Consider the following 10834-nt stretch of genomic DNA (forward strand, 5'->3'; position numbering starts at 1 on the left):
TCTTGTTTGCTCTGTGGAAGTGCTTATGGAGGGATATCCTCAGGACTGGGGTTTTCGCTTTCTTCAAAGGAGTGGGGGTTCTCTCTGGGCCCATCTTCCTCTACTTCTTAGTTGATTATGCCTCTGGGAATGTGCGGTTCGAGCACGAAGGCATTGTGCTTGTTGTTACCCTGTCGGCTGTCAAGATTATGGAGAATTTGGCTCAAAGGCATTGGTACTTTGGAGTGAGGATTTTGGGGACTAAAGTACAGTCTGCTATGATGGCTGCAGTATACCAAAAGGAGCTCTTCCTGTCCAGCACAGGCCGACGGCACCATACCACTGGAGAGATTGTCAACTACATCTCTGTGGATGCGTATCGTCTTTGCGAGTTTGCCTTTAGGCTGCATTGGAGCTGGCTTGTGCCTGTGATACTCACAGGTGCCATGTGCATCGCCTTTGCCGTGGTCAGCCTCGCTGTTCTCCCTGCTGTCATCATCATCATTGTGGTGATTGTCTCCCTTTCTCCCTTGATCAAATCGATGCAGCTAGCACAGCGGAAATTCATGGCAACTCAAGATGAGAGACTCAGAGCTACCAGTGAGATCTTGCAAGGGATGAAGGTGATCAAGCTACAAGCATGGGAAGAGAAGTTTGACACATTCATCCAAGAGAAGAGGGAGATAGAGTTCAAATGGCTCACTGAAACACAGCAGAAGAGAAACTATGCCACTATCATCTACTGGCTTATGCCCATAGTGCTAACATGCACAGTGTTGACCACTTGCCTTTTCCTGGGCATTGCTCTCACTTCCACCATTGTATTCACAGTGTTAGCAACTTTCAGAATCATTCAAGATCCTGTCAGGATGGCACCCGAGGTCTTGGCTACCATGATCCAAGCTCAAATCTCGTTTGCCCGCCTGAAGATATTCTTGCAAGAAGAAGAGTTACCCATGGAAGCCCTGACTAGCCCACAGAATCGTCTGTCTACCACATCCAATTACTCAATCAGAGTGGACAGTGCATCTTTGAGTTGGAATCCTGAAGAGTCAAAGCCTACTCTTAACAATCTCAACATGGTTGTAAAGTGGGGGGAGAAGGTTGCCGTCTGTGGAGCTGTGGGGGCTGGCAAATCATCACTCTTACTTGCCCTTCTCGGTGAGATACCAAAGTTATATGGCTCGGTGAGTGATACTTTCGTTTTGCTCTTATTTGAGAGATCTTTGTTCATAGATGAAGATGAAAATTGCATGTATCCTTTATGTGATCCTTAAGAATACTTGGGCTTGAGTTCCTTATGCCCATTCAACGTGGCATATAAGGTCACTTAGCACTCACTTGGCATGTCTTGACGATGTTAATGAACACATTTTCTGCTCTGTTGGTGCTTGCATTGCAGGTGCATTTTTCTGGTAGCATTGCCTATGTATCTCAAACTGCATGGATCCAGTCTATGACAGTCCGAGACAACATCTTGTTTGGTAAACCATTCGACATGGCACGCTACAACAGGGCAGTGCAAGCATGTGCACTAGAAGAAGACATGAAGAGCTTCAGCCATGGTGATCTCACAGAGATTGGGGAGAGGGGGACCAACATGAGTGGTGGGCAGAAGCAGCGAATTCAACTGGCGAGGGCAGTGTACAATGATGCAGACATTTACTTGCTGGATGATCCATTCAGTGCAGTGGATGCACAGACAGCTTCCATTTTGTTCCATGTAATGATCTGAACATTCCACTGCAATGTGTGTGCTTTGACATAGAAGTTGTACCATTTTACTTATGAGCTCCATGCATGTGGCAGGAGTGTGTGATGGGAGCACTCAAAGACAAGACAGTGGTGCTGGTGACGCACCAAGTCGAGTTTTTACCTTCCGTGGACACCATTTTGGTGAGTTTTGCTGAGTTGTCGATCCTCTATGGACACCACTTTGGGGGGCTAACCTTGCACACGGGTTAGCTTGGCCTAAACACCAGTTTTAAGGGTTTTTGCAAGAGTCTACAATGGCATCTTCTCTACCAAAGCATAACTGACATGTGGATTAACCCTTGGCCAACCAGTTCAGAGAAAGGTAATCAGTTGGTTAACTTAATAACCAAAGTACGTGTCCTGTCACATCTCATGCATGATGTGCAAGGCTGCTGTTACGTACATGATGCTAACCACATGGTTAGTTGGGCCTAATTTGGAGTTAGGTGACCTTGAGGATTATTGTAGCAGGCTTTGATACCAACTGTAAGATCCCCCAAGATCTCCTTAACACAAGGCAACAAGATTAGTACCAAATCAAAGGTTGTGCGGGCTAGCTCACCTCCCAACTGTAGGTATAAAACCATAGACACCCTTGAGCCCAAAGGTTAAGGCTTCCGTAGACTTTGTCCCAGGCCTAGGCATAGGCCTTTTGTCATCCGACCACACCAGTAGGATACAAAAAAATAGAACTACCCACTCAATAAGATCATCCCACTTTTATAGCTTCAGTCAACCTATAAATAGCCAGTTATTCATTAAAAGCTATATTTTATGGTATAACACTTATAATGTAACACATAGTGGAATTATGCGTAATAAGGGATCCTGTCACACAAGTCTCACACTGCCCGGATTGGGTCCCAATTGCCCACTGAAGGGCCCTCTCCTATTGCTAGGAGTATTTTCTTTATTTTCTTTGAAGAGAATGACTTTGGACTGGAGATAAGCCAAACACAAAATCTTTGAAAGAACAAGAGTCGGGCTGAACTGTACACGGCTGTAGAAGCACCAATGATGACCGATCTCAAGCCTGTGCACTCCTCCAATGGAATGTAGGAAGGTTGCAAATCTGAGGCTGAGATATGGGCTGATTGGGACTGTTTCTAGGCTGTGAATGAATGCTGAAAATGAATGTATGAATGCGTTTTACCTTCACCGGGAGGGCTGTAGCAAAACGATGAGTGAATGAATGTTGCATTCTGTATGAAGGCTGAAAACGCAGATTCTGTAGCGCTTCCTTCCTTGGCTGAATATGGCTGATGCGTTTGTTGAATTATGCTCTATGTGCACAAGTGATGAAGCTCCACGTGGCTGAAGACTAAACGCTTGAAGGCTGAAGTGTATGAGATGAATGAATGATGGGGAATGATGCTATTTATATGGAGTCTAAGGGCTGGTTGGTTGCCTGTAGAGCTGGCCGATTGGTTCCCTAAAGCTACACAACTGAATATTATGTGAAATAATGGTATTAAATGCTGGGTGATCTACATGCACATGGGATGAATGCTATGCAAAATGCAAACATGTCCTGATGCAAACTCTAAGGCTTCTACTGACTTCTACATGCATGAATCTCCAAGTGGGTTAAGGGACTTTGACTGATTGATAGGCTGAGGAATGACCTGTGTAGCTCATGCCTGACATATCCTAGACTGAGGATTACAATGGGGTCACGGCGTATGACAAATATCAAATCCTAAAGGGTTCTACTGCTTTACAGTGTTGCACTGATGATGAGCCATCTTGGCACCATGCACTACAGTGCAGAGTGCATGTGACATATAAACACCTCAACCCTTGTATCATAGCCTGCTGCACTAATCCTTAGAGTCCCCTAACCCCATATTATGTTTCGTACTTGACGCTAACCACTAGTTGGGCCTAATTTGGGGTTAGGGGACCCTGAGGAGGATTAGTGCAACAGGCTGTTAGGGGACCCTGAGGAGGAGTAGTGCAACAGGCTGTAATACAAGGGGTTAAGGTGCATATTTATGAGACAACACTTATTCACAACCTGCTGCACTAATCCTCGGGGTCCCCTAACCCCAAATTAGGCCCAACTAACCATGTGGTTAGCATCAAGTTGCTCGACATGTGCATGTAGCTGTGTGTTAAGAGTCATAAATGTGTGCAATGCACGTATTTTTTGGCGATGTGCATTAGTCATGCAAGGGCATGGCAAAATGGTGCACAAGGTTTCTGGGCATGTGCATGCACCTGTGTCATACATGTGCATGGTGTACAAGGTTGCTAAGCATGTGCCTGTGCGTGTGCATTAGCACCATACATTATATAGTGCTTGAATGGTTGTTGAATACATGCAAATTGGGTATTGCTTCGAACAGGTGATGCAAGATGGAGAGATCAAGCAGGTGGGAACCTACAACGATCTGTTGTTAGCAGGTGACGTGTTCCAGGAGCTGGTCTCAGCACATGAAGAGGCATTACACTCAGTGATGGATGACGGAGAGGAGGATGGAGATAGTACCCCAGAGAAAGAAGGGTCAGATATTCAATTCCAAAAGATACAGAAGAGGCTAAGTAGAGAGGAATCCCTTACAGTGAAAGGGCAAGAGGGAGCTTCAACTCAGCTTGTGCAAGACGAGGAGGTCATGACGGGCAATGTGGGGCTGCAGCCTTACCTTAACTACATCCAGATATCCAAAGCACAGCTAGTTACTATTGTGATGATGCTATCTCAGCTGGTGTTCTCAGGAGCTCAGCTTTACAGCAACCTGTGGTTAGCACAAGGTGTCTCCAACTCTGCTATTTCTTCTCAGGTTCTCATTGGGGTCTACTGCGGGATTTCTCTCGTCTGCATAACCGCCTTCGCTCTTCGCAGCCAGATGATTGTCCAGCTTGGCCTGCAAGCTTCTAAATCCTTCTTCACCAGGTTGATGACATGCATCATGAAAGCCCCCATGGCTTTTTTTGATGCAACCCCGTCTGGGAGGATCCTCAATCGGGTACGCCATGCTATGTTAGTCATTCTAATATGCACACGATGTTTAACAAGTTTGCTAGTGTGTACTGCATACACATTTAGAAAAAAATGATGATGCTTATACAAGCCCATCTTGTTCCCTTTCAAGTCAGCTGATTCTTTGTGTTTTGGGTGCATGGATGTCAAGGTCTCAGTGGACATGAGCGTGATCGACCTCGACATACCTTTCTCCATTGCTAATGTTCTGGGCACTTCATTAGATGTCATATGCATTATCATTGTCGTATGCATAGTCAGGTGGCAGATCATAGTGGTGGTATTACCAGTGCTAATCCTGTCCCAACTTCTCCAGGTACTGCACTACTCTCCGAACTTTGGTCACCCATACAATCTGGAGATCTCTTAGCATGCTGGGGTTTGTTTGTTTGCAGCGTTACTATGCGGCTGCTGCCCGGGAGCTGAACAGGATTAACTCTACAACTAAGGCCCCTATAGTAAACAACTCTGCAGAGACCATGATGGGGAGTGCAACAATCAGGGCATTCAAGCAGACTGAGAGGTTCAGGACACGGAACTTGGAGCTCATTGATCGGGATGCAAGTGCATACATCTACAAATTCGCAGCTCTTGAGTGGATGGTAATTCGTGTTGAGCTGAGTTGCACCCTTGTATTGATTGTGGCAGCTTGTCTGGTGCTATTCCAAGGCAGTGTTTCGGGAGGTAAAGTTGAATTTTGTGAAGGGCGCCCATACACCTTGCACGTGGTCTGCTATCTTTCTCTGAAACCTTTTACATTGTAGGGCTTGCGGGGTTGGCTGTTACGTATGCCCTTGCATTGAGCAGCTCTCTAGTCGTGTTCTGCATCTGGCAATGCTTCTTAGCTATTTTCATAGTATCCGTGGAGCGAATCAAGCAATACCTAGAGTTGCCAAAGGAGGCCCCAGCAGTGATTGAATTGAATAGGCCTCCAGCTCAATGGCCAACCAAAGGAGAAGTTTATATTGATGAGCTGCAAGTAAACTCTATGACTCTTGACAGTAGCTTAGCTCACTCCCTCTCAGACTCGGCATTCTGATTGCTCTCAAAGTCATGTCTTGGGATGGGAGTGATGGTTTTCTAATGCTATCTCATGTGATGGGTATTTTTTTTTGCAGGTTCGGTACCGAGAGAACTCTCCTATGGTTTTGAAAGGCATAACCTGCACCTTCCATGGGGGTCAGAAGATAGGTGTGGTTGGGCGTACTGGAAGTGGGAAGACGACCCTTATCAGTGCACTTTTCCGTCTTGTTGAGCCATCTGGTGGCAGAATTTGCATTGATAACGTTGACATTGTCTCGATTGGTCTGCATGATCTCCGATTTAAACTAGGAATCATACCTCAAGAGCCTATCTTGTTTCAAGGGACAGTGAGAACCAACCTGGACCCATTGAATCAATACTCAGATCTTGATGTTTGGGAGGTAGTTTTCTCAACTTTATGGACCCCCCCCCTCCCCCCCCCCCCCCCTCTCTCTCTCTCTCTCTCGTGCTCCTCCCCATCTCAACAACACATGTGCATTTGCGCGCGCGCACATGACTTTTACATACATGTAGATACATATTCACATATAAGTAGATAAGTAGTAGAAGTACATATCTACTACATATACACATACATGTGTGTGTACATATATACAGATGCATATGCGTGTGAGTATGTATAAATACACACATATACATACATGTATGTCCTTGTGGATGCACATATACATGTATGTATAAAAATGCATATTTACTTAATCTGTGTGTGTGTGAGAGAGAGAGAGAGAGATGCATACAGATGCATATTTACTTAATCTGCCCTGCATCTCCGGAGGTTTGACAGAAACTCAGAACGAAGAGCTTTGTGTGAATATATGCTCTTATGTGTGTGTGTGTGTGGAGTGCGTGTGTGAGAGCATATCTTGATACAGAGTTTTACACCCACTATTGGGCAGTGATGACGTCAGTGGGGATGTTGTAATATCTAGTCCATACTATGCATAATGGAGTTGATAGTTATATAGTCTTGTGGGTTGACTACCATAAGTATATAACATGCACGTTCGTAAAAGGTGAATTTGGGCATGTTTCTGGATTCATCCAGGTATATATATACATATATACTTAACGTTTACAACGGATCAGTTGTGTTGACACTCACATGATTTCAGGCGTTGAGGAAATGCCAGCTTGTAGAAGTGATCGAGAAACTACCTCTTCGCCTCGAATCTCCAGGTAGACTTTCTGTTATAAATTTCCTTAAAGGTTTGCAAATGTGATACAATGGATTTATGGTGGATGTGTATGATCTCGTTTGTCCAATGGTACTTAATTTCACTCCTTTTAAAATAATTACCGTTGAAGATTCAAAAATCCACCGCATCTCTATATTATCTTAAGGAAGAGTTTCACAAAGTTGCCACGTGGCAAGAATTTGGGGGTTCGAGAAGGGGAGGAAGAGGTTTGGGTAGAATTTGATTTTGGAAGCCTCAAAAGACGTACGAAGCATGGGTTCCCAACTAGTTAAATAAAAAAGGGGGAATTTAAAGAGTGCTTTTTCTAAAACATATCTACACACCTCATCCCCTTGATTTCAAGTGCTTTTTTATGTATGGTTTTTTTCTAGCTCTTCCAATAAATTCATTTGACCATTGTGTATTGTTTTTGTCATTTTGGCATAAAAATATATTTCATATCAAATCCGTTTGACTTTTCCTTAAATGAATATCTTTGTTTTTACGTGTGTAATTGCCAAGAAAATTTATTTCATAATGCCTCCTCATTGTTATCATATTCACCACATATCCACTCATTAATTAACCAAGCCTATTGTCGGCTTGTTTAATTAATGAAAAAAACTTAGCTAGACTCGTTAATTAATCAATCGTTCCTCAAAAGCCTGCCACCTTACCCCCTCCCCCCTCTTCGCTAATTAATTACTCATATTCACTTCTTTTTATCTTCTTTATTTTGCAAAGAAATTATATTTCATAATTTTTTCTAATAGGTTATAATTATATAATATATAATTATATGATATATATTTGTCATGAACACGTCTTATGCAGTCATGCTCTCGCATATGTTTTTTACAACTAATGAGTGTAGTGAGAGGCAATCTAGCCTTGGCTAGGATACTTGAAAGCCATTTCTGTTGCATTACAACGCTTGTGAAAGTTATGCATCTATATTTATTATTATGTTAGTTGTTTGAGCTTACTAGGTTTGCTTAATTTATCTAAGATCTTGGCTTCACAGTAAAGGTCTAAGATTCTTACTAGACATGAGTGAGTAAAGGTCGATGATCCTTACTAGACATGAGGCCAACCTTTCAGAGTAAATCTATCCAAATGAGCTTTGGAACTCTTTCATGGCATATAAATGGGCGATGTGTCTCTCTCGCCTTTAAGAAGAGCCATGTCATCACTTTTCTAGAGAAAAAGAGACAAGGTATTGACATATCCTTGGAAAGTCTTTGAAAAGTAGATTGTAAATCTATCACCTTTTGATAAATTTGGAGTTAATATGCTCAAGTTATGGCTTTTACCACCAAAAGGTAGATTCCAACAATTGTGACATCCACCTTTTAGTGGAAAAGGCATAACTTGAGTACATCAACTTGAATCTACTTTTCAAAGGCTTTTCAAGGATATGTCACATGTGGGGTAAGATACATAAGGGTCACCCACGGCTCCCTTTTTTCTAGAATAGATCTTCTTTATAGGATTCTTTTTGAGTCCAAATTTTCCTAATGAAATGTAAAGTTAGTAGTAAGTAGCTACTAATAGGCATGGTTCAAAACTGTTATTAGCTAGTGGTATGCATGGTACCTAGCGCGATCAAAATCAGTTAATGGCTACGAATAATATGCATTGATTCAATTTACTGATTGTTATGTTCTTTGTTATTTTGTCATTTATTTTGAAGATGCTTCATTTTTCTTTAACATTATTTTGAGAAGATATATTCAGGAAACATATAAAACCTTTGGTTTATCCTCAAATTAAAGAAGTCTTTAACCACTAACACCTATTACTCCTTGAATTTTGATTGAGAATTTGAAGTTGCCCTTGCTACAAACTTGCATAAATGAAGCATTGCTTTTGGTGATTCTAGTGGAATATTCCATATTTGTTTCATGATTCCTGAATAAATGAGATTGAATTCCTTTGCTCTTAAAGGTTTCTAACGCGTGGTTTGGTTGGGTGGATAGTGGGTGATCAAGGCGAAAATTGGAGTGCAGGGCAAAGGCAGTTGTTTTGCCTAGGGCGGGTGCTCTTGAAGAAAAGCCAGGTGTTGGTGCTCGATGAAGCCACTGCCTCCATTGACTCCGCGACAGATGCCCTGCTCCAGAGAGTCATCCATGATGAGTTCTCCAAGTGCACCGTCATCACTGTGGCCCACCGTATCCCCACTGTCATCGATAGTGACGTGGTCCTTGCTCTCCGTGATGGTAAAATCACTACTCATTGAGCTTCATTTTAAGGAAAGATGGATAAAAAGATTTGTTTTTAAAATTTGAAAGCATACACAAGAGGTATAATTTTATGAAGGAAAATCTTTGAAATCCTTTTTTTTTTTTTTTGGTTCGACACAATATGGTAGCACTTTTCTCACTTTTATCCATGTGCCATAAATCTCTCTCCTCTCTCTCCTCTCTCTCTCTCTCTCTCTCTCTCTTTGTCTCACTCATATTTACACACATGCACACACGTGTTGCATGCTTGTTTGCATGTGTAGAATCATTCACATAAAAATCATCCTAGAATCATTTACATAAAATGATTTTTGAAATCACTAGGCATTGACTTTTCACCTCTAAAGTAGGAGAAGAGGAGTCCTTTCAAAGTCCATTCAGTCAAGATAATAAATGTAGTAGTTTCTATGGAAACATAGAATTACAAAGTAAAATTTTAATTGATTTGCATGATGATACATTTTTGAGTTATGAAATTAGTATTGTCAACTTCAATCAAGTACTAAATTAATCTCGTTGAGTTTCGATATATGTTCATTAATTAAATTAATCACGGTTTATTTAATTGATCTTGGTGGTACATTTTTGAGTTGCGAAATTAGTATTGTCAACTTCAATCAAGTACTAAATTAATCTCGTTGAGTTTCGATATATGTTCATTAATTAAATTAATCACGGTTTATTTAACCTTTTGACAGGAGTTGCAATGGAGTTCGACTCTCCAAAAAAGCTGATCGATCGGAAGACATCCTTGTTTGCCCAGTTGGTGGCAGAGTATTGGGCTCAAGCTGGTCGGAATAGTGCTAGCATTGGGGAATGAAATCATGAGCCTATTTTTATTTAAATGCATTCACAGATGCCTCCCATAGCACTTTTTGAGTGCTCTAACCCTCGTGGTAACACCTTGGCCTTAGGGTCCAACCCCTGTATCTAGTATAGTATAATATATAATAAACTCTTAGGGAAAAAAAGGGGGAAAAAAAGAGTGCTCTAACCCTCGTGGTAACACCTTGGCCTTAGGGTCCAACCCCTGTATCTAGTATAGTATATAATAAACTCTTAGGGAAAAAAAGGGGGAAAAAAAGAGTAGTAAAAAAGGATAAGAATATGTCTTTACGTTCATCAAAGAAATGGGCTCCCATGTGAGTGTCTAAATTACTAGGAAAGTGCCTTGTCATGCACTATGGTATGCACAAGGAGCTTTAAAGACCATACCCGTGTGTTGTTTTCTGTCCGAGTGTCGCATGATGGGCAGAGCCACATGAAGACATCATGTCCTTTTCAAATGGTTGAGAGGATATACATGTTTCAATTTTTGACTTTTTAATTCAAGAGTGTATTACCCAAAACCTACATCAATCTGCATTATTGTTGAATGTGAAGTCCATTCAAACATGGCCACGGTATTTTCTTTATTATTATTATTATTATTTTAATCGAAACGAGTGGATTTGTATTATTCAGTAACTATCATTTCAGATACAAAAAAATCTTTTTCTAGAGAAGCTTAACTAATTGGTAATCTTGAATGGAGTTCTTAATCTCAGTCAGCTCTAATATGAATTGGGCTAACTTAGCATCTTCCTCTGCAAGCTGGTTTCCGACCTCTGTCCACTCTTGCTCCGGACTCTCATGATTTGCCTTGATGTTTCCGA

At 41.7% G+C, this 10834-nt stretch overlaps 1 protein-coding gene across 2 annotated transcripts in view; it reads left to right on the forward strand.

The window, feature by feature from the left end:
* LOC147640682 (ABC transporter C family member 8-like) overlaps positions 1-10166 on the forward strand; it is an 11002-nt gene extending 836 nt beyond the window's left edge. The window contains exons 2-12 of one of the 2 annotated variants that reach the window (XM_086814187.1): positions 1-1166; positions 1382-1702; positions 1789-1875; positions 4083-4703; positions 4869-5033; positions 5113-5401; positions 5482-5696; positions 5836-6141; positions 6874-6937; positions 8916-9155; positions 9878-10166. The exon at positions 1-1166 is cut by the window's left edge and continues 269 nt beyond it. In XM_086814187.1, the coding sequence (XP_086670313.1) occupies positions 1-1166; positions 1382-1702; positions 1789-1875; positions 4083-4703; positions 4869-5033; positions 5113-5401; positions 5482-5696; positions 5836-6141; positions 6874-6937; positions 8916-9155; positions 9878-9999 (3596 nt within the window). In that variant the 3' untranslated portion in view covers positions 10000-10166. The remainder of the gene's footprint in view (positions 1167-1381; positions 1703-1788; positions 1876-4082; positions 4704-4868; positions 5034-5112; positions 5402-5481; positions 5697-5835; positions 6142-6873; positions 6938-8915; positions 9156-9877) is intronic. The other variant, XM_086814181.1, reaches the window with a different exon arrangement.
* The last annotated feature ends 668 nt before the right edge of the window (positions 10167-10834 follow it).

The sequence above is a fragment of the Cibotium barometz genome, chromosome 2 (genome assembly GCF_041138505.1).
Source record: "Cibotium barometz isolate CiBa-2024 chromosome 2, ASM4113850v1, whole genome shotgun sequence".
Classification (NCBI taxonomy): domain Eukaryota; kingdom Viridiplantae; phylum Streptophyta; class Polypodiopsida; order Cyatheales; family Cibotiaceae; genus Cibotium; species Cibotium barometz.